This window comes from Anomalospiza imberbis, chromosome 3 (assembly GCF_031753505.1).
Source record: "Anomalospiza imberbis isolate Cuckoo-Finch-1a 21T00152 chromosome 3, ASM3175350v1, whole genome shotgun sequence".
NCBI lineage: Eukaryota > Metazoa > Chordata > Aves > Passeriformes > Viduidae > Anomalospiza > Anomalospiza imberbis.
The window spans coordinates 90,661,712-90,686,049 of NC_089683.1; the positions used below are offsets into that span (position 1 = coordinate 90,661,712).

The following is a 24,338-nucleotide window of genomic DNA, read 5'->3' on the forward strand; positions in this document are numbered from 1 at the left end:
ACAGATGATGCTTTGCTGGCATTAGCTGTGAGTGAAACAGTTTAGAAACTTCAATACAATTTTCTAGTTTTCAGTGTATAGGTGATATAGACATACTAAAAAGTGAAAATAGTTATAATATTGCTTGGAATAACAACCATAGGGAAAGATGAGCATGCTTCTCAAGATTAAGAAGGAAGTTACCCAAAAAAGAAAATAGTTGCCCAAATATGTAACAGAAGCAACTTATTTTGAAGCATTTAAGTTCCTTCTGAAAGACAGAAATTATGATTGTAATATCTTTTGTTTCTTTTGTTTCACTCACAAGGTCAACTGTAAAACTACAGTTATTACAACATTAGAAACTACAAGAACACACATTGTTTAATATGCATCCAAATGGATGGATTAGGTGAATGTCTTCTGTGCCATAAACATAGCAAGCACCATTTTACATCTTTCAAGGCTTAAGTGAATTGGAATCTCAGGACATTAGCCTGTGTTGAGTATCTAAATTTTTAAAATGTTGCTCTTCTGCTCACTTTCCTTGGTTTTACTCTGTTTTTAAAATTACCTTAAAATGTTAAAATAATAATTAAAATGTTGGGTTTGTTATATCCCTTGATGCTTTCTCACTTTTTCTCTAAGCCAAATATTATTAACATTTAAATTGGGGAAAACACATGGAAAAAATATGACATAGAGACTATATTAGGAAACTTGTGCGGTGAAGAAATATTCATGTCTAAAAAGCAGCATTTTCTTTTATTTCTGATTCATTTCAGTGTGATCGCTGTTTGCCATTGTACAATGACAAGCCTTTCCATCCAGGTGACCAAGTTCATGCCTATAATTGCAAACCATGTCAGTGTAATGGCCATGCAGAAAGCTGCCACTATGACTTAGCAATGGATCCTTTTCCTTGGGAACACCACCGAGGCGGTGGTGGAGTGTGTGCTAACTGTCAGCACAACACAGCTGGTAAGTCAAAGAGAATGGATTGTTTATTTTACAGTTCCTTTTTGACTAAGTCTTGTGTCAGCTGAAATTAGTAATGCTCTATGGCTGAGAGTCCAATAAATTCTCATGTATATGTATTTTTAAACTACTCAGATAGTGCAGTAACAACACTGGTGTCAACTCTTAAGCCATAGGAAAATACTGTAAAATTTAATCCAATCTTGTATAAAAACTTTCACGTAAAACACATACAATAAATAATTAAAATATATAGTTTCAAGGTCATTCCTATTACATGTGCTAGAGGATTTAAATTCAAAATATAATCTTATTGGAACAGTTTAACAGACAATGCCTAAAAAGGTTGTCCGATTTCTCTCTGATGTCAGTTTCTTGCTTATTGAATAAATCTCTTTATTCAATCTAGGAAGTAGATTTGAATACTTAAAAAATTCTCTTCTATTTCAGTTTTCTTGGCTTTATCTAGTAAAGATAAAAAAGAAAAGTTTCAGGTTCGATTTTTCCAAAAAAAATGTATAGGCATTTGCATAGCACAGCTTTTATATAAGTGTGGTATTATATAACAGATGGAAGTTTAATGGAGTAAAACATAGTTTGTAACAGGTTCATTGTTTCATATGCTCTGGATCACTAAATTGGCAGGTAGAGATGAAAGGTGCATTAAAATGGACGTCCTGAAAATTATAGAATTCTCTCAAAGGAATAGTCTTTAATTTTGAATTATACAGCTAATTTTAATGAATTGGAAGCCATAATGCATAACCTTTCTTTCATGCAGGAAAGAACTGTGAGCTGTGCAAGGATTTCCATTACAGACAAGCAGGTGCAGATCTTTCAGCCATCGATGTTTGCAAACCCTGCGACTGTAATGCAACAGGCACCAAAAATAGGAGCCTCTTGTGTGATAGTGTAAGTAGCCTTAATAGAGAAAAAGGAGAAAACATTTCAATCAGCCGGGTAGACAGGCATAAGATTTTACAAAGTATATTCAGATGGTAACTAGTCTATATAAAAAATATTCTGAAGTCCAGCCTTTTCAAAATGATAATTGACTTACATCAGACATTTGAAAGCTGAGAAAACAGAGAGGAATTTGAAATGTACTGATGAAGACTTACTCATCTAGATCAGCAACAGACATAAAAGATGTTGTATGAATAGTAGTTTTGGGATGCTACCTCTGCACTCAGTAATGTTAAAACATCTAGGTTTTGAGTGTTTTTGAAGGTCTTGGTACTGTCTTAAAGTTTCAAAAAGGTTTTGAAAATCCAGGCAATAAGCTGAGCCTGAAATGTAACTAAAATTAAGCTACTTCTCCCTATAGTAAGACAAGGATTGATCTCCCTTTTAATTTATGAAGTCCATTAAAAATAAAAGAAACCCACGAAGTGATGCTGAAAAGAGAACACTGTCAGCTATGCTTTTAAAGTCAATGGACCTCATTGTCATGCAAGCTGTCTAGTCCAATAATAAATCTATCTGTAACTTTTAAAACATGCATGTTGGAAAAAAACACAGGAAAAATGATTAAAATCTTGAACACATGCTAAAGGTATATTGTGGTTTGTGTTCTATTCACATGTGTCCTGTCCATTGCCAAAATCTAAATTTTGTTAGGAATAGGTAAGAAATAATTGTTTTCAAATTTATTGTAAAGGTAGAATTTATTCTGTGGGTAAATGTGATAGAACCACTTCAGCTTGTTGCCATTTTTCCTATCTCTTCTTTTTTCAACACTTTTATTCATAAAGTAATCTCTGGCTTTTTTCATCATATGTCTCTTGTCATTGAATTTTATTTAACAGTGAACTCTTATGGATCCTATTGTATTTTCTTCAGTTACCATCATAGAGGTACAGATGTGTGCCCAGTTGGACTCAGTGCATCTCACAGGACTCATGCTTTGGTACATATTCTGTGTGACATGCAAATATAGCAAAATATGTTTTCTAAAATAGTCTGCTGTATTATAAAGAAAAATTATTGTATAATTTTCAGTTTTCTGAAGTAACACACTCTGCCAGTAACACAGAAATGGGGGGGGAAAAGCTTGCAAAACACAGGTATCATGTTAGGATTTTTTTTCAAGACATAGGAGGAGTGAAAGCAAATGTTAATTTATGTATCCGTGGTTTGTGGTGAAATGTTAACCTAAATCAGCTTTAACTGTGATTAATAATCAGAGCAACAGTAGTTTACAGAAATCAGTGCTTTATACTTAGACATACAAGAATGTTGATGATGCCTGACTATGAAAGTATGAAGAGGGGGATAAAATGAGAAAAATGGGGGAGAGTATTGCTCAACAAAGCATCAATTGCTGAAGAAGAAGCAGAGCAGGGAGAAATGATTGAGAGGCATTAAAGAATAGATTTAATAAGACTGGGGACTAAATGCTGAAATTAATTGCATGAAATAGGAAGGCATCATTGGAGGAAGTGTTTCCAAACTTGACCTATGGAAGATGGAATCATAACGAATAAGGACTCTACTCATGAAAATTAATTGTTATATCACATTGATAATTTTCAAGGAAATTTGCCAAAATTGGGGCAGAATACACTTTTACTGCATAAATCATCACTTTCTTCAGATCATCAACATTTTTTACTTTTTGCAAAGTGCCACTTTAGTCACTAAGTTCCAAGAGGTACAGAGTTCCAAAATTAATCCATTGAATCACAAAACAATCTCATCTATTGAATCACACAGAAAGAACATTCACTCATCAAATGAAGTACTATTCAGGCTGATAGTATGCAAGATGTGTAGAAGGGCTGACTGCAACACAGTTGCTCCCATCTCAGTTCTTTGGACTGATCATGAAAACGTTATGCCTCTTCTGTTACCTATGCACTCTGCCCTTGGTGAGAAATGCATGTAGGTATAGAGGATTTCTCCCTTGCAGTGTTTCTCACTTCTCATACCTCCAATGATCACATCCACATACAGCTTAGTGTAGACTTTGTATTTTAAAATACAGGCTTTGTGGTTTAAAGTGTGAACTAACGTAGTAAAACTTCAAAATTGTGACTTTATGGCTTACAGTAACAGGTGGAATTTTGGGAGTGGTGTAGCAGTGCACCCACAAGCAGTTTGTTAGCTATTTTTGCAGAGTGATGTTTTCCTTTGAGACTAGTGAGTACAAGTGAGAATTGCTACAGCCTGATAAAATTTGTCCACTTCTGTGCTGGTTATTGATGTTTAGTCATTGTAGAAAAGATGGTTGCATTGTCTTTGTGAGCATTTGTCATGAAATATTTCAAACAATCAGAAAGTCCAGATGAACTGTTAGAGGTGCTTGAGCCTTAGGAGAGTGAAAGAAGAATTGGCTGCCTTCCTCCTTTCTCCCTAACAATTCACACATGAGAAAGTTCTACCAGAATACTGCTGACATGATCATTCTTGCTCTAGTTGGAGATTAATGTTTTCTGGCCCTCATACCAAAATCCTTTACTCATTTTCTTGTACTGCTTTTTACCCAGACTACTCTACAAATGCTTACATATTCTGTCAGGCATGGCAGCTTGTGGTCATTTCGTGATTCCGTTACAGTAAGTAATATATAATGCTGGGGGAAAAAAACACTCTTTTCCTAGGCATTTGTTTTAGGGAAACCTGAAAGTGCTGCTATTGCCTTTAGCTAGTCTTTGGAAATAACATTCTGGTCTCAGTGAATTTAGTTATCTTTAGTTATCTTACTCAGCTTTTGCTGATTTTAAGAAATTTTCCCTTAACATCCAAATAAATATGTATCATTTAATTGTTGTTGTGAGGAAGCTGTATTTTACTGCAGAAGATATTGTTCAGAGTTGCAAAGACTTAATTTTCTTCTATCAAGGTGGCAGTTGTATTGTCTCATCTTACAAGAAAACTCCAAGGCAAGAAACTGAACAAAATGTTAGTTACTCTTTTCTCTGAAGAGTCACATGAAAGCAGATTCCAGTGCTACCGAGTAACTATCTGAACAGACTTCAGATTTCACCTTTCTGCACACTCCCTAAATACTGTATTTTAAGAAATTATATATATATATATATATATGTTCAAAATGAAAATAGTATTTCTATTTCTATTTTCACTTCTGAGTTAATTCTTTTATCTAAATTTAGGATGAGACTTCCCATTTTCATTTATCTATCTACACTGATTTCAACCTCTTTATTGTGACTGACAACAAATAAATAAATGGAATATGTGTTGCAAGGGAAAGAACACAGGTTAAAGCAGTTCATTAAGGGAATTTCAGTCAACAGATATACCAAAGAGAATAAGGAATATAAAGAATGCAAATGTGTAATTGAAAAATATTGTGCATAGTGGAGTCCATAAAAAATGAGGTTATCAAACAGTGTGTATTCTGAATCTGGGTTTCCCTTAATGGGAGGCCTTTAACCTTATTGCTAAAATGATGGAAAATTAGCTTTTTTATGTTTGGTAATCCTATGGCTTTATTTTGGATGGGTTTTAAAAAGTGGAAACGCTGGTTTTCTGCTAGAGTTTATTTGTGGGATTTGATCCACTCCCATCCCTTGGAGTGTTGTGGGCAGAGGGTAAATGCCTCATTTTATGTTTTGAGCAAAAGTAGTAGAAAGCTACTGACTTTTGAAAGTCATCATACGTGATGACAAGAAGAGATATCAGGGGAGTGCAAAGGAACTTCATTATTGCTGCTTATTCAATTTTCAGTTCCCAAAGCCGCCATCCTGAGAATACTCACAGGTATTTGGTGTCAGACCATTAACCTATGTGTGTGAGCCAGCTCACTGTACCATTCTCATTTCCTAAACTGGAGAAAAGGAAAGAAAATAAAAGTCCTCAACCCCCTTGCTCCCTCTTCCTGAGATTGCAGACAACTGGATGCTGGGGTTCTTGCCAGATTTGCATCAAATAAGAAGATACTGAGAAATATATGATTAGCATTTATATCAGAAAGGCAGAATGTTGAGTCTGGCACCAATCAAATGCAAAATTGATGATGGCAGCATGAACAGCAAGAATTTCATGCCAGACCTAAATATACCCACGTCTTGGAATGCCCTGAAACTTGCAGTGGGTCAAAGCAAGGTGCTTCTGCTGTGGTAGAGAGTAAATAATTGAAATTAGTAATGACTTGGCCAATTATAAAATGTTATTTTTTTCAGGAGTTTTTTGGGCTTCAAAACCAGAAGTTAACTTTGGAAAAAAAAAATTCAAGTGTCAGTTTTTTTTTTTTATTTATTAAGATCCAGCCTCATATTGCATTGTTGTCCAGAATTGGAGAGACTTTTTGATTATATGTTTTTAACACTATGTTGCTGCTGCTATTACAGACACCAAAGAATAGCAATTTGAAATTACAAGCATATCCAGAGGGAAGGAGTTGATTTTAACTTTCAGAAAGGCTTAGGCAAATGATTGTTTCAGGAAATTGCATTTAATAATATAAGAGTACATATGGCCAACAAGTTTAAATAGCCAGAAGTTACATTTCTGATACTGTGATATGTACATGTTGAATATCTACTAGGTGAGTGCTATGGCTAAGAAGTTTGCTCTACTCTGACAAACAATTAAGGCAATTCTTTGGAATATGTCACCATTTGTCCTGGGTGCTTAAATCTCTTTTTAAGTTCGTGTATCAGTCTAGTAACAGAAGTGTTGCTGAACAGGCTTCACTTTGAATTTGTCATTCTAGATGTAATGTGTTAAAGTGTCCTGCAGTTAAAGAGTGGTATCACAGGAGTCTAAAGCAGGTGAGTTGCTCTGTATACCTAAAATTCAGAAACATTAAGTAGTTGGATTCCTGAATAAGGATGAGTCTGCAGCTGTGGTTTAGGCAGGAGAAGGTTGCTGGCATACCTTTTGTAACTGTTCACACTCAAGGATATGAGAATAATGTGTGTTTTGTACATAAAGTACAAATGACACAAGGGCTACATGTGAAATCAGCATCAGTGATTTTCTGTATCAAATAACAATTGTAATTATGAGGTCTTAAGACACACCACCACTTGGTAGTAATGCTCGGCCAGGTTAATTTTCAGAGTGAGCAATCCAGACAGATACTTTCCATCAGTGATTTAGTACCAAGATGGTCATGTTAATACACAGTCTGTTTGTGTTTGCTGACTGCTTGGGTCAGAACTAGGCTTCTCAGGCATAAGTAACAGGAGAACAGATTCCTTTCTGCTCTTCTATAACCAGCATTGGTCACAGAAAATTGAAATATTTTTCTTTAAATGGCAGATAACATTTGAATCAGGGAAGGGGGGAAGCTTCAGTAATATCTCCAGTGAACAACTGGTGAAATTCTGGTTAACAAAACCTTTAAATATTCATTGCTACCAATATTTTCAATGATACCGTAGTTTCCAGAGTAAGCTAGATTTACAGAAATAATAATAATAACAAAAAGAGCCTCTTTCTTTCATAATTGGATTTTTATGTAGTTATTGTAATGGTTTGTTCTCCCCAGTTTGATATAGATTTCTATGTTATAATCTGTGGTACACCTATTTCTTCAGTATTATAAACATTTATCAGCTTGTTCAGCTTCTTTGAAATAGTATTAATTTCCAAGCATTTCGCAGATTATTTTAGTGCTTCTCTGTACAGAGAAATTAAAGATACTGTTTTTCTATATTTCTCATTTTAAAATCAAATTCTCCCCAGATTAAGCCCAAATATTCTTTTTTTACGGGGACATCTGCAAATTATTTTGTTGGCTGGCTCCTGGATAAAATTTGAATTTTTTAGTTGGCCAGACATTTCTCCCTCATTTGAAGAGTTATAGTTATTCTTCAAGCATATTTTTTTTTACCCTGTTATGATTAAGTTTGGGGACGTACATTTTCTGCAAGTACATGTGATGAAAATTACTGCTCCTTGTAATAGCTTGACACAAAATTATGCTGAAATCCTGATATTCTTTGCTTCTTTTAGCACTTAGTAATCTACATGTTTCACTTGTGGCATCTGGAAATACCTACCCTTTGCTCACAATTAGCCATGGGTTTCCAGGTATTCAGGATCAGAACATCTCTGCTGGAAATGAAACTAAGCTAGCCCAGTATCTTCTCTGATTTCCAGAAGCATGATCTTGCTGTGATGTGCTTTTCTAGATTTCAGTTATTTATGGGTTTAGGGCTACCTGAGGTAAACTCAGGATTTTCATCTAAGTAGCCATGTTTGGTGTCCACATATGGAATTAATCTAACTAAATTTTTTAAGCAAGTAATTACTTTGTTTACTTCCTTAGAATTTCCTGAGTGTTCTGTTTTATAACTTAAGGGAAAAAAAAGAGTATTCATTCTCTAAGACACTCATGATTTTGTAGCCATGTATTCCCTTCATTTCAGTCCTTTATTTCCAAACTGTAAAGTCTTTAGTCTTTTTTCATTTGTATCTTTCCTTATTCTACTCTCTCTGTGACCGCTTATATTTTACAGAGGGTAACCAGATACACAAATTTTGTAAAATGTTGATACAAAACAGATTTTTATGACAGAATGAGATTTCCTGTGTAATTTTCTGTTCTTTTATTGATAATCACAGTATTCCTATTGCCTTTTTACCTGCTTCAGAGCTTCCAAATGATTTGTAGGGGAAATGGAGCAGCTTTAACAGCTTCTTTCTTGAGTGCTAATAGCTAATTTTGGACGTATCACTGTCTACCTATAGTCAGTGTTGGTTTTTCCCGGGTATTAAGTTTGTAATTCTTGATGTACAAATTAATTTTCTGATCATCCTTTTGGTTCAGTGTATGTGATATATTAAGATGTTGCTGACTTAAAGAAATGAAGTAGTATCATGTAGCATGATTTCCTTTTGGGAAAAAAGTACCAATCTTTTCCAGTATATAATTTTGATTTTTAATAGAATGTAGAATAGTAATACAAGAAAGCATACTAGAATGTAGATCTCAGGAACTTCCTTACAGCCTTTTAAGGAGAATGATGTAATTTTATTCCTCTTTTACTGACGTTGATTTAAGCAATTATTAAGTATTTCAGTAATGTTATATTTTGTTTCATCTAGAACTTTAGTCTCATGTGTAGTCACTTTTCAAAAGGAAAGATTTTGCTAAAATATTTTTCTTCTGTCTTCTTTGGTTTTAAATCAGTCTTAAAAATCATTCCTGATATAGAAAGGTAGCACCTCTTTCATAGTGAAGAGCTGTGGAAGCCTTCCTTTGCGATCTCTGCTGTGGTTCTCTTTCCGGAATGCTATACATAATCATAAAAACATTAGTTAGTCATCTGCTTTCCTCCAAACAGAATTCTTATCAGTGCTATATCCAGTCAGTCATGATTTTGTCTGGATAAATCCTGATACCTCTAGGAATAGAGATTCCACATCCCCTCTGGATAGCCTGTTACTGATGCTGCACTTCTCTTTTAGTGAAGTGTTTCAGTGTCCACTCTGAATCTGCTAATCATACCACTTAATTATTTATTGCCCTGATTCTCTGGTAGGCTTCCTTTGTTTCTGAAATTCAGTTTTTTTCCTTCATGCTTTAGGCATGTTGCTTGTTAAATGCTCATTTTTGTGTTGCCTTATTCTAGTTTTAAAATTTGGTGGTGGTTATCCTGTCTGATTTAGCTATCCTATTTTGATCTTTCTTACACTTATTGAAGAGGAAATTTTGCATGTAATGCTTTCCTTCCTGTGGTAGCTTTTGGAGTAACTTCGAAGTTTTTTTGGGTATGAGTTGAGTGCTATTGTGTAACCTGGGTATGCTGCGATCATGAGCACAGAAATGTTTCTTTTACAGTTAGGCATTAAACTGGGTATTTTTCTTCATTTAGGATTAAACTCAGAGTTGCTTTTCACATGTGAATTCTCTGATGAATGGCTGTGATGCATGACTGGGTCTCTTATAATACACTAAATATCTAGATCAAATCCAGTCTAAAAGGGAATGAAATTGAAAATCCTTGTTGGTGTGTTTTCTGCTATTGTGGTCTTTTAACTCTTCTCGTACTTGCTGTTGTTCTGCCTTTTTAATGTCTACATCTTCCTGAAAAATAAGGCTGATACATCAGTAAAAGATCTCTATCAAGAAATCACATTAAAGAGGTTTTATGGACTACAGAATCCTTTTATGAGGAAAGGGTAGGAGTATATGCTTCTCTAACTTGTATTCAGTATTTCCTGCACTGAGAATTTACTTTTAGATGTTGAAATACTCTATTTTGTAATACTAAAGCTTAAAGCTTAATTTTAGTTTTGAGGGTGTGATGATAGTATTTAAGTGAAATTTGCCAGTAGCTTTGTCTCTCCTGTTGTTTCAGCTTGGCTTGACTCATGGATTAAAGATGAAAAAGGCAACTGTTAAGAGAAATTTCTGTTTCAGTAGCTAATTAAAAGCAAGGTACATTGAACTACAGTTGTTGATATCATAGATGAATACTGGTTTTGAATTATTATACTTTTTCATACTTGTAAATATTTGCACTGAAAAAAGTAAGCTGACCTAAAGAAAATTCTTTATAACATAGTTTCTTTATTTCTGCATTTCCCAGAATGCTCCAGTTAGAAAAGTTAGTTTTTGTTCCTTGATCATGAATCCCAAACCTTTTTCCAATTCCCATCTCTGTGTTGCTTTGGCTCCCTGAGTTTGTTTTTATGTTGCACATTAACCAATGTCTCTGTTTATCCATTCCTGTGCTGTTGCCCTTTCCCTGTGGTTAGTTTCCCCATCATACTGCAAAGTGATGAATGCAGAGATTGGGGTTTTTCCCTGGCTTTCAGAGGTCTGAAATTGAGGTAGCTTTTCAGGAGCCCTTTAATCTTGCACAAGATATGAGACACTCAATTTTGCTTCATTCTTAGTTAACTAACATTTTTACTAAAATAAATAAGCATATGGGCAGAAGAAAAAATGCAAAACTTGACCTTTGAAGATTATAGTTCTTTACTGTAACTGTGATTGAAAAAAGTATTCATTTTAATAGAAGTCACCATATCTACAATGCAATTTTGTAATTATTCTTTGCAGGTTCTCTGTCCAGATAGTAAATACGGCTGCATTGTTTACTCACTTCTTTTTCCCTTCTATTTTGAAAGAATAGGACTTTTAAACTCTATTTAAAAGTCAAATAGTTACACTCTGTTCAATATTTCTCTTTTTTCCTCTCTCTCAACAAATTAAAGAATGCTCACAGGCTTTTTGTTTTTTTCTGTTCCATTTCAAATTTTCTCTCCCCCCGTCTCATACTCCCATTCTTATTGCTAATGAATGTATCATCTAAAAATAGGTATGTTCATCATTCTATAATATTTTGTATCTTTCTAGATTGGAGGCCAGTGTAATTGTAAGAGACATGTGTCTGGCAGACAATGCAATCAGTGCCAGGAAGGATTCTACAATCTGCAACAGTCAAACCCTGATGGCTGCAGTCCCTGTAACTGTAATACCTCTGGGACAGTCAATGGAGATATTACCTGTCACCAAAATTCAGGACAGTGCAAGTGCAAAGCAAATGTTATTGGTATGTGTAATGCAAGAGTTCAGAGCCATTTTTCTTGTTTTCTCTGGAAATAAAACACACTTGGTTTCTAAATGAAAGGTGTAGAAAGCTTCTTTGCTGAAGGCAGATTGCAAAAATGAATGAAATTAAGTGTTGAAAAATTATTAATTTAATAATTCTATCAAACTACAGCTTGAAGCTTAGTTTAATCAACCCTTTAGAAGTTTCTTTATGGCATAGCTACGTTAGCTTACATAGCTCCATACTAATAAGTCACAGAAATAATGTAATTTGCTTACTGTGTAGATGTTTCTTTTAGGAAATTAGCACCTTTTCAATGTGTTTTGTACTTAATGAGTTCTAAGCAAATCATTTCCATGCTAGTTTTCTTAATAGACCAAAATAAATGGATTTTTTTTCTCAAAATATTCTGTGCTACAGGGTCCTTTGTGATAAATCTATCATTTTTTTTCTATTATATTTCTTTGAACTGTTCCTATGAAATGCAAAATAAGTCAACATAATTCCACAGATCATGTACATAGCTAGGGTTAGTTATCAAGGGCCACATAATTTTAATTTTGTAATTCAATGCCAAGCTGATTATAATAAACTGCTACCTTCTGTGTTATTTATCACTTTTTTTACAAGACGTGCTTTTTTGTTTGTTACTCCCACAGGTATTTTTCAGAAATTAGATTTGATTATAGCAATTTATTACTTCCAGCATATTTGAGGGGAGCCACAGCCACATAAGGACAAAATTTATCAAGTGCCCAAAATACACAGTATATATAATACACTTTGAAATATTGATGTATGGGAATATTATGCAAGGAGAATTTCCTGATAAAGTGAGCCTTGCATGGTAACTGTACATGTCTCAGACTATACATATGTCTCAAAAAGAAAAATTCCTCTTCTGCTTTGTTATTAACAGAATTAGTAATCTGTTTTTTCTTCACCCTAACCAGGTTCTAGGTTGCATTAATAAAGTTCAAGTACATATTAATGTATTTGGTATTATACATACCCGCACTTGTGAATGTTGACTCATTTGTAATCTTGTCTTTGTTGCTTTTGGAAATGAGAAGAAAGAAGAAAATGTAGAATAACAACAAATAATGAAAATAACTCTAAACAGAATGAAGCCTGAACAGTTTCAGTCCTTTTTCCTGTGGAATGCTGTATTTTTCGTACAAAATGAAAAGGGTGCTAAGAGTAGAAAATCTCTGTGCATCTTAAACCCTTTCTCTTCCTTCAAGAAAAAGGACTTCAGAGCATTCTTAATTATATATTCATTGCCCACATCTTATGTTTGAACCTGTGAAAACACTTAATTCAGTGGCAGTTTGGCAGACAAATTCACAGTCTGGTTCTCACATATTTGGTTATCTACATATTACATTTTCTCCCCTTCATGAAAACATTAAGAATTGGTTTTATTTTGACTGAAATAGTTGTCAAAAAAAAAAAAAAAAAAAAAAAAAAGAAAGTGTGGATCTATGCTTTCAGTACTTATCTGTAGCTATGATGGGGGGTTGTAGTTATGCAAGTGTTTGTTTGCAGGATAAAGGCCTAATTCTTTCCAGACTAGATTCTTAATTTTTTTGTTTTACAAACCAATTGTAAATAAGCTTCTGTATATTGAAACGTTTGCAGCAAACTTTACCAGGGGACTTTCCTCTTTGGATTTCTAAATTGGTTTTTAGAGCAGTCTGTCTATTGCCATTTTATCTATTTAAACAAACACAATAACAGAAAAATGCAACTATCGACTGCAATGTTATGAAACATGAACTGTTAGAGTTAACACAACTGTTAAATCTTACTAATGATTCTATCACCAGTAAAATACATTAGCACCAATAATTTTATTAAAGTAGGTCATTCATCTAGAATAAAAAGGTAGAAGAATGTGAATTAAATGCCAAGCATGCTAACTCCCCTGTACTTGTTAACATTGAATGTGATGCCCTGTAGGCCTTCCTCAGTATCGTTAGGAATAGATTACCTGTCAGGAATATGTATGGCATATTCAAATAAGCACTGCGCATATTTTTAAAACTGATATGATATGAATCCATGTAGACCAATTTTAATAGTTCAAAATGAGTCATAATTCTTGTTAACAATACAGTTATTTTTAAAATTTGCAGCAATAGTGGTCCTTTTTTATTTTCCTTATTGAAATTAAATGATATGCCTTAGGTGAGTCATTCATCACTGTTAAAGGAACTCGCCTTCTGTTGGAGATTTTGAGTTTTTATCCATATATATAATTCATTCCCTACCATTTTTAGTTTTATTTTTCTACATGTAAGTTGCTAGGTGTATTTTTGTATGGTTTTGTATATTTTTAAAATGATGACAGTATTTTGCTAGAAGATTGTATTTATATTTTCCTATATGAAACAATCAAGTCATAGCTTCATAATGAAGGATTTTCCCTCTGCAAGGGAAAAATACATAACTGAATTTGCATTTTTCGTATAATAATCTAGTTTGCTTTCTTGTAATGTACATTTTATAAACTAACATATAAATGCCATCCCTCGGGGCAGGGATAAAGCAAGCATTGACTTTGAAAACAAAGCTAATAAAACTACAGGATGAAGCATGAAGAAAACAGTTTGTATTTTAATGTACTGCAGGAGTTAACTAAATCATACATTTAGATAAAAATATTTCATTTTGGATTATGGAGAATATTTTCTGCTTTCAATAAGGGCTAACAATAAAGACTAACATAAATGCAATCAATGATAAAACTGAAGTATGGTGTTAAGCAAATAATTTGTTATAGTTAGTCTAACTTGTGCTGTCCCAGTGTATATTTAATGTTTTTAATACAATATATAAATCTATTATCAGAACAGATTGTGAGCCTAGTGCAATTCTCTGTGTATTGCATTTCTGTAATATAGGGTGAAGAGTTCACATAGGAATTGATTGTGCAACAGGTGCTGTTGTGGGGGACAAAGAGATTAATTGTGCTTTGTTGTAGAAATGTTACAAAGAATCTCTTGCAGAAGTATCTTAAATTGTATTAAGAGGCCAGAAGAAATGCATTTCTTCTGAAACAAATTGGAAAAGTAAACAGATTTTTGGGATGCCACAGTTATTCAACTGATTTGTGCAGCCTTGTCACTCCTGTTAATTATGCTGGGGAAGAGTCAATCCTCCCTTTCTTTTTTGTTTTATTTTATTGTATTATACTTACACTTTTTAAAAATTAAATTAACAGCTTTTAAGATTTGGGGTTTTTTTTTATTAATTCCTTTTCTCTTTCCAGGCCTGAGGTGTGATAGTTGCAATTTTGGATTTAAAGCTCTCAGATATTCTAATGAAGATGGATGTGAGCCTTGTTGGTGCAACAGCCACGGTTCAGTGAACCAATTCTGCAACCCTCTCTCTGGGCAGTGCAATTGTAAAGAACGAGTGAAAGGGCTACTCTGTGACACCTGCATGGACAACTTTTATGGGCTGGATGTAACTGGTTGTAAGGCTTGTGAATGTGATGCTGCAGGGTCCATTTCGGGAACCGTGTGCGACATGAGGACGGGGCAATGTGTGTGTAAACCAAATATAGGGGGAAGGCGCTGCGATGAGTGCCTGGATGGGTACCACAGAGTGCAGAAAGGTCACTCCTTCCTTTGTCTGCCATGTAACTGCGAGAAGGCAGGGACGGTAAATGGCTCTCTGCTTTGTGACAAATCGACAGGACAATGTCCTTGCAAAGCTGGTGTGACTGGCCTTCGGTGCAGTCAGTGCATGCTGCAGACGTACAACCTCAGCATGAGCAACGCCCGCGGCTGCCAGCCCTGCCACTGTGACACTCTGGGCACGTTGGCAGGAACAGCTTGTGACCACGTTTCTGGGCAGTGTGTCTGTCTGCCTCAACGCCAGGGGAGAAGGTGTGATGAGTGTAAACCAGGTAAGAAAATGGGAAGACAATTCATTTGATGAAGTAAGTTTTGCTTTGTTTATAATTTCCTACAGTTTTTAATATGTGTTTGGACAGCTTCATGTCTGACATGTCTCTGACATAATTATTTTTCTGTTTCTTCCTAATTGTGTGAGTGAGAAGGAAGCATTATTTTCCTGATCACCACCAAATATTTATTCTATTTTCAGATTTTGTATAATTTGTATTATTACTGCAGTTTCAACATGTCCAAAATAAGGCTAGGCTACTTCTAGATATTGAGAAAATATATGAATAATCAAGTCCCAGTCTCTGAATACGAGGTAAATTGGCATAATCTAATGAACAGCAGCTATCCTCATAATGAAAAACGTGGATTTGGAAGGCAGAGTGCATGCTTTTCAGGAAGGGCACTTCATGCATAAAGCTGAGCATGGCAGGAGGCACAGAGATGGTTGCTTAAACTTTGATGAGTCTGGCAAACATGCCACTTAGAAAGCATTCACTTGCCTTGCTGTGTTGGGGTTGTGCTGGCTTGCACAAGGACTGCTTACAGTTTGGCCCTACAAGTAGGTGATATTTGCAGTTTGCTACATATTTGTTCAAAATTTTGTGCCATATTTGTAAACAGAGTTTAAAAGTTCATTTTAAGTGGGGAGCTCTGTAGTTATATTTCAATGTTTTTGTTTCAAGAATTAGATGGGTAAAGTGAAACTATAGGTAATGTTAACCTACCCTTCATCATAATATTAAGCAGATAGATTTAGTTTAAATTAAATACATATGCAATTTATTCAAGTAGCAGGTCACATTAAAAGGTACATTATAGCTCCATTGGTTTTAATATGCCATTCAATAATTTGAACAGAGGTTAAAAAAGCTGCTTAACCTCCATTAAGTACTTTTTTAAATGCTTTCATTTAAATTATTTTAGGTACATATACTAATAAATAAGGCAGCATTCTGTTTTTCTTAGTTCCTCCTCCAGTGCTATTTGACCTGCTAACCCTCTACAGCAGCCACTTAATCAGAGATCGACAGAGGAGTGATGTCAAGGCTCCCCGAGTCAGTGACCGCCCTTGTCCTTGGAAAAGAAAGGCCAGGGTTTATGCAGAACTAAATGGTTTAAAAAGGTTTAATTGATAGTGTGAACAGGCTGGTTTGTAGAAAAGCTTACATGGCACTCAGAGGAATAGTCCCACAATACTTCCTGGTAAAAAGAGAAATAATTTAAAAAGTATTTGTGTAAGTATTATTTTTAAATTTTCTAACTAGTAGCTTTAAGCATGCATGTGCTGAGCACTGAGCTCGCTGCTGCAGGTGAAAGTGTAAATTCTTATCTTTGTAAAAGCACTGTATTGCTCTAAATAGAGCAGAGTGGGCTGTGCTATTTTCGCTGTTTTACTGAGAGCTTATTTAGATGTTTAATATTTCTAACTTTTATATAAATATTCTTTGTTAGTATTTCCCAAAAGAGACATTTCTCCCATACAGGGAAGAGTATAAAAAGTCTTCTATATAGAAATACAGAAGATTTTAATTGGTTTCAAGTATGTAGACATGTCCTATGGCTTTGTCTTGGGACAAAGATAAGAAAAGGTACTCCAGATGTGTAAGAAAATGTACTCCAAGTGTGTATGTAGCCTAATTAAAGCACACACATATTAATTAATAATGGCAGCCCTGAAAAAATACTGAGGATTTCTGCGTCTGTTGAGACATTTCAAGTCTATGACAGAAGTTAAATGGCATTTAAAATAATGTCCCAGTGTAGCATATCTTTTATGTGCTCTGATAAAATCCGAGAAGTTTTCAGAAGTTACCAAAATCTTAATGCAGGAAGAATTGCCAATTGAGAAAAGATCAAACTGGTTGTAGCTTTTGGAAATTGTTTTATAAGGAGATTGTTTTTCTTAAAGCTCTTTTTGGCGCATTCAGCCATGTGTTTCATCTGTTAGGCTGTATCCATGACCTTCGGTTTTCCAGTTTGTTTTCATACAAGTAACATTTTGGTAGATTGGTGTACATTTATTTTTTCTTTAAACTAATGGTGTATGCAAAGAGAGCAACACTTGAGTCTAGCATGAAACAAAAAGAAAGCAGTTTTACCTTGTACAGAAACTTGCTTTTGAGATGTCCTGGGCTGCAGTGGTCGAAACACAGGTTCTCTTCAACCCCCAAATCGCTGTGAGTATTTTGTCCCTGCCTCATTCTGGAACTGTGTTGCTGACTGAGATTTGTGCCACACAAATCCTATTCAACACAGGTTTTGGACCTTGTTACAAGAGCAGCAAAGCTGTAAAGAAGGCATTTTGTTTTTTAAGTTCTTTACTCCAAAACCACAGGTTTGCATAGAATGCTACATAGTATAGAAGAGATGTAAAGGGACATGTAGGCTGTGTGTCTGCACCAGTACTGAGGGTTTGTGCACATACTACCTCTCTTGGCCAGAAGAATGTGTATTGTCTTGTGACAACATTGCTGCTGTGGGGAGCTGTTCATTTTGAAGCCCAGCCTGTGGTTAAGAAATGAACATTACTGCCACAGATGCTAAGCACATAAAGGTGCTAAGGAATTGGTCATGTGTTCCTTCTCTATATGGTGGGAGAAATGCTAAGAGGATGATTAAAAAAAGAAGCGGAATACTTTGCTATGACTTTCATTCTTCCTTTTGAAAAGTGTATTTGATTGACAAATGTGATCAGTTATGGCTGAATTGGAAGAAAATCTGAAAAAGAATAAGCATAATGCTAGTTATATACATAGATCTCAGAGAGATTTGCGGTGGCTGTCTTAAAATTGGAAATTGGCTCTATTATACAACAGTGGATCCTTCATAAAGCAACTTTTATGAGCCCTTCTAACCTTGCTGTAAATTAAGCTTGCATTGAGTTGTTACTCTTTCCTAGGTGGAGTCAAATTCTAGATAGTGAAAGTAAATAATAATTCTTATGACAAACAGTATGAATTTGTAATGTCGTGTTTCCTCTTTTTCCTCTACATTTGATCATGGTGATTTACTTACAAATTAGCTGGGGAAAGAAATTTTTCGCATTTTCCCATCCCTCACTTTTAAAAAAATGTTTTGCCTTTACCTGCTACTTCTGGAAAAAAAAAAAAGTAATTGTAATAGTGTCCAGAAACTTTTAGAGCATTTCTAAAAGGTTATAATAAAAAATATCCTACCAAATCCTTCATTGCTCTACAGTGATTTAGGCAGTGTGGCTGTAGGAGAGGCAGGATGTTTAATACTAAGGTATAGATTATAATTAGTGATTTCACTGCTATGATAAAAGCAGTATATGCTGTATTAATTGATCCTGCTCAGGGAAAATGAATTTGTTTTCTGGAGATGTGCTTATTTGCCCATTATAGACTTCTCTTAGATATTATTTTATACAAAAGAATCATAGAATCATAGTTCTGTGCAAAATTTCAGATGGACAAGGATCTGGTTTAGCCCGAGTGCTTATCACTTACTGCAACTATAAAGTGGATCCTGAAGAAGTACTTTGACCTTCTGCACGAATCCAAGGCTTCAACTTGTTTCCAGCCTTCCTGTTAGGTTCTTTGAGTGGAGTCATTCATTGTGCTCAGGAGTGACATTGCTTGGAAATGGTCTCCTGTATTTATGCACAGGATGGGCACTGCAGAGCGCAGAGAAGTGCAGCAGGAGATAATACATGCTGCCTCACTAATAACTTCAGGCTATTTGCTCTCTCTACTGCTTCTGTTCGGGGTCTCTCTGGAATAAAGTGCCAACAGCGTGGTTTTTTATGATGCGAATGTATGTTAACTGGAGACTGATATCACTTCACTGTCCACTTGAGATTTATCTCACTGAGGACCAGAGGCTAAACTTGAACAAAGATTTGAGCAGTAAAATTCTAATGTTTTCAATTTGTTTAGTTCCTCTGCTATTTGGATATGAACTCACAGTGCAGCACTGCTGCAAAGACAGAGAATACCACCCTAGGGGTGTATATATAGAGCTATCTCTTGTAAGACAAATAATAAGGCCTTGGGCAATATGACATGTAACAGTATAATTTTGGGCTCCTTATTATAAAGCAGGACAGTTATTGGACAGCAGGAAGTTGTTGGACAGCAAAAAATATTCAGTAGCTGAGAACATGACTACGAAACTACTGATTGAACTTGATCTGGTGAGAGGGCAAGTGTCTGAGAATTCTGTGCAAATGCTGCATATCTCAGTAGCAGCTGAAATTTTTCTATTGAAGTTGTACAATAATAACTAATAGCAACCAGCAAAGGGAGATAGAAACTCATATCAATGACCCTATTTTAGAATTCATGTTTCAAGATAGGTACTTGTTGTTGTCCAGTGTCTCTTAATACTGTGGCATCAGGATTGTTTGCAGAGCTCTCAAGCATTGCTAGGTTTTTAATAAACTGTACTCCTCCAAGGGGGGAGGGGAAAAAATAAAGGGAAGAGCAACTTGTGTGAACAAAACAGTTAAATATTTCTTAATAATCAGGTTAAAACAGAAAATGTTTGGGAAAGTTATGTCATTATATTTTTACTAACATGCCATTACTTGAATTGTCTTCTGATCAGAAAGAAATTATTAAGAATGAAATAAGTCCATATATTGTGAAATAGATTATGCAAGTGGAACAGCATCTTTAAGAGAATGCGTGTAAAAGCTCTTTTGCTAGGAACTTCAGGTGAGGTTGTGAATAATGAGTAAATTCTTAAATGACCAGATTAGAGGTGTATAAACTGTATCTAACTGTGGTTTTCAGTAATAGATAAATATCAGCATAAATAAAGATTGCTTTTGAGGGCAATAGGATGAAAGATGGCACAGCAGAAGCATACCAAATATACTGTGGGGAATGTGAAATGAATGCTCAAATTCATAATTTGAAATAGTTCAGACAGGACAGGATTCAGGGTGAAAGCTGTTTAGTACCAGAGGTGTAACTTTCTTTTATCAGTTTATTATTCTGTATAAAAGTATTTGTTTAGGTTACAAGCGCTATGTTAAGGAGGAGTGAAATATAAATAAGAAATACTCGTCAAATTTTGTTTTTCTAAAGAACCACTATCTTATTTCAAGGATTAAGTCAACCACTGGTTGATAAAAATTAGAGACATTCTTAAGAAGATATGTGCGTTTCTTATGATTTGCAGCTGGCCATTATCAGAGCTGAGATCTCAGAGTGGAATGGACAAATGTCTCTTCTCTTTATGTTATTTTTTATCTCAGCTGCTTGTGCTGCATTCATATTTCTCACATCCTTGGGTCTTTACTTTCCTCACAGACATGTTAATACACTCCCCCTATTTTGCATTTGCACTGGCTAAGAGTCTGAAGAGAGATAACCAACATTTTCAAAATCTCTTTCTTTTGCAGGTTTTTATTTTTCTCCATCCAGCATCACTGGCTGTCTGCCATGCCTGTGCCACATAGCTGGTTCTGTGAATCAGATCTGTGATAAACTCACTGGCCAATGTAGTTGCCAAGACGCCTCCGTTACAGGACAGACATGTGAACGTTGCAAAGAACTTTATTTTGGATTTGACTCTGTCACAGGGAGGTGAGTGTTTCTTTTTTTACAGGTCACTTATAACCTCCTTGTTACATTTTTCCTCATGGCTCAGTCAAGGGTTTAGTGACAATGCAAAGATGTGCTCTAGGTAGGTTAATCCTTCTATGAGTTCATGTGTGCACTCTGATTTACATGTGACATATTACACAATCCCCTGTGGTCCCATGAGCTGAAGGAAATAGAAACTTTACCATAGATTTAAGTAGCAACTGCATGAAAGATGTATAAGGCTAAGTTATAGCAATTAATTAATTGCTTTCCTACGTTTTCTCTGCATCTTCAGTAATATGTGTTGTTTTCTGAGGTGTTAAACATTGACTATTAAAATGCAGGTAATTTGTCATTCTTGCAACTAGTGAATGCTATTGAAGATATCAGGAATATTTAGTGGGTGGGGGCGGGGAGAGAAAAGGAAAACTACAGATATCCCTGACTTCCCAAATTTCGTCTGGTAAAATGTTCACTGCACCTTTACTCTTAAAATTTTGTTTTTCTGAAGCAGTGTACTGTTTTTCAACAATTTGTTATGTGCCACAAGGTAAATTGTATTTCTAATGTAGTCTGGTGTCTTTAGGTACATTGAAATTATATGGATTCTCTGGATTATAAGGGGAAAACATACCTGTATTGTGCGCTGTTATTTCAACTATTGCGCTGTCTTTTTTTTCCAGTATCATCTTTCGTACCCAGTCCTTACAATCTCAATTTCCTTTTAAAATATTGTCCAGAAAGATTGCACAGCTCTTATGCAATTATCTTTCCATGCAAACTGATGGTGGTAAATTGTTTTGTTGTATTTGGTATTTTTGCCTTTTAAAAAGCCAAACCCACATACGACAGGCAAAAGCAAAACCTGTATAATGATCCCCTCCCTCTGCTCCTCTCCCCTAGCTAGTGTGGGGTAGACATGCTTTTAGGCAGTGATCAGCAATGTCATCCTGCATATATTTGACATTGTTCTGCAGATTTTTCACTTTAACTTTTATGTTACTGTCACTCATTAGGAGATTTTTTAAATTATTTTTTACTGTTTCGGGTCACAGAGGCATCTGCTAATAGCCATAAAGTAATCTGTAGAAATAAGGACTTCCTATTTTCACTTCCTGTCATTTCTAATGGTGAGAAATAAAGTCTGTGTAATATTAAAGTTCCCTTTGAAATATATTTTCCTTAATATTAATGATACCTTTTTATTTTAGTTACTTGGAATAGATTCTCCCCTCGCCCCTCAGTTTTAGCACATTTGTGCTAAGCAATAGCTTTTCTGAGCTAGATACTGGCTTTCAAATGCCTGTATTTTAACCTGTCTTTTGCAATTCAAAATGTGGAAATATGAATTATCTATATCCAGAGCTTGTTGTAAAGATAGAAAGTTTTTAGAGTTCTGGGATTTTAATCTGAATTGACTTTAATGCCTTAATACTAGTTAATCCTCCTGGCAGTATTGAAGACTACTCTGGTTGTACATTAATGTGATGAACTTATGTTGCATTTTCTTGGCTCCCTTTTCATTGTTGTCTTCTTGGGCAATGTACCTCTGTTTCTCTCAGTGGATTTTTATCCACTGACAATGATAATGCAGGTCTTTATTTGTTAATCTATTTTATTCCATTTCTTTAACTGTTAATATCTTCATAATAAGAGTAATATGCTTTTTGTTTCTCTAAAAAGTTGCCAGGTCATTTAAGCCATCCTTGCTCCAAGTGTCTTTTAAGGACAGAAAAAGATGTGAGCTATCTGTAGTGGCAAAGACATATCTGTCTTTACACAGTAGCACAAAAGAAGCAGAAGCTATGATACACAGAGATTGTGAGGCTTTAAAATTCTACCACTCTGAATGTATATGTGAGCTGATTGATTTTGTGGTGTTTTCGAGATAAAACAGGAACTCCATATTCTTTAATGCATTTCAGGTTATTAAGCAGCAAAAATTTCTTGGCTTTTAACAAATTAGGAATACGGAGTCTTTGCAGCAATCTGAGAAGATCTGTAATGGTTCTGAGCATCTGTACACATTTGAAATGTTTTACCTCTGTATTGTTTACTATAATGAACTGGTCAATGAACAACACAAATTGTTTATCTATTTATATATATATCTTGACAGATTACTGTTTATGAAATCCATTTAGCAAGTGAGGTTTTCCCATAAGGATGAAAAATGAAGATTTTAAACAGATTGCTGGAGAGGCTCTAACTGCACCTAGAGAGTCAATGTAATAAAGGTTTCTCTATATTAATATTACAAAACCATTTATCCTCAGAAAATCAATATCACAATTCATCTTGGCATGACATTTCTCTTTCCATGTTTTAAAAGTCTGTTTTCCTTGATTATATATAATTCTGTTTTAATAAAACTCCAATATGTTTGACTCAGAGTACCTTGAAAAAGTAGCATTTGACAAGAATACAGCAAATATTTCTCACATGATTAAAAGTTACTTATATTTTAAAAGAATTGGATATGTTTTTTGAAAATTCATAATTGAATCCTTAATTCCGACTGAAAAGCATGAACTATGCCTAACAATAAATCCAGTTCTAGTTTTTTGCAGTTAAATAACATGATGCATGTGATTAAGCAGAATATGGTGAAATATCTGCTGTTATTTGCAGGATCAGGAGCCTGATTCAGTGAAATCGGGGAGCCTACATTTTTCCTAGAAGAAAAATGCAACAAGCAGAAAGGAACAGCCCCACCCTGCCAGGCAGAAAACTATCACTGTGACTGTATGAGTATTGAGTTTGATTGTCATGTGTGAATCATAATCATAACTAGAATAATCAGGAGACCCTTGTTCATAAGAGGTGCAATAATATACAGGAACAATAAGAGAAACTTGTCTTTCTCTGTTTATCTATTAAGAAACTTTTGTAAACATACCCCCCTACTAAATAATCAGCATATAATGAAATTACAAAATAATAATAAAATACTGTCTTCCTGAGCAATTTTTTTTTTTGGTAACTAAACTGGGTTTTTAGTTAAAATACTCTAAACAAAACCTCTGTTTAAAGGGGGATTTGGATGCAGTGTCTGTAGATGAAAAGACTTTTGAAAAAAATGCCCTTTTCTCTTGACTGTAAAAGAGACCAAACTGCAGTATAGTGCTTTCCAAGAGAGAATGTATTTTATTTATTCTCAAAAGGATATTAGTCCATAAAACAAATTTGCAGCTTATTTTGCAGCTTTAGCTTTTATCAGCCTTTTTAAGGGTGTTGAATGATGCCCCAGGAGATCACACAGCACGAGCTGCTGTGGAGTAAAGGAACTCTAATACAGAGAGCTCTGCAATAGGCAGAAAACGTATGTGAAGATTTTCCTTAAACTTGTTTAAAAATCTGTCACATTTAATGCCTATTTCACTGATTATTGACCTGAATTTTAGTGTCCTAATGTGAAAACAGTTTCCACC

At 34.9% G+C, this 24,338-nt stretch overlaps 1 protein-coding gene across 16 annotated transcripts in view; it reads left to right on the plus strand.

Annotated features, from left to right (window-relative positions):
- USH2A (usherin) overlaps positions 1-24,338 on the plus strand; it is a 392,736-nt gene that overhangs the window by 66,267 nt on the left and 302,131 nt on the right. For all 16 annotated transcript variants that reach the window (XM_068185676.1, XM_068185675.1, XM_068185673.1 and 13 more), the window contains 5 exons: positions 765-960; positions 1,739-1,869; positions 11,240-11,435; positions 14,710-15,351; positions 20,724-20,907. In XM_068185676.1, the coding sequence (XP_068041777.1) occupies positions 765-960; positions 1,739-1,869; positions 11,240-11,435; positions 14,710-15,351; positions 20,724-20,907 (1,349 nt within the window). The remainder of the gene's footprint in view (positions 1-764; positions 961-1,738; positions 1,870-11,239; positions 11,436-14,709; positions 15,352-20,723; positions 20,908-24,338) is intronic.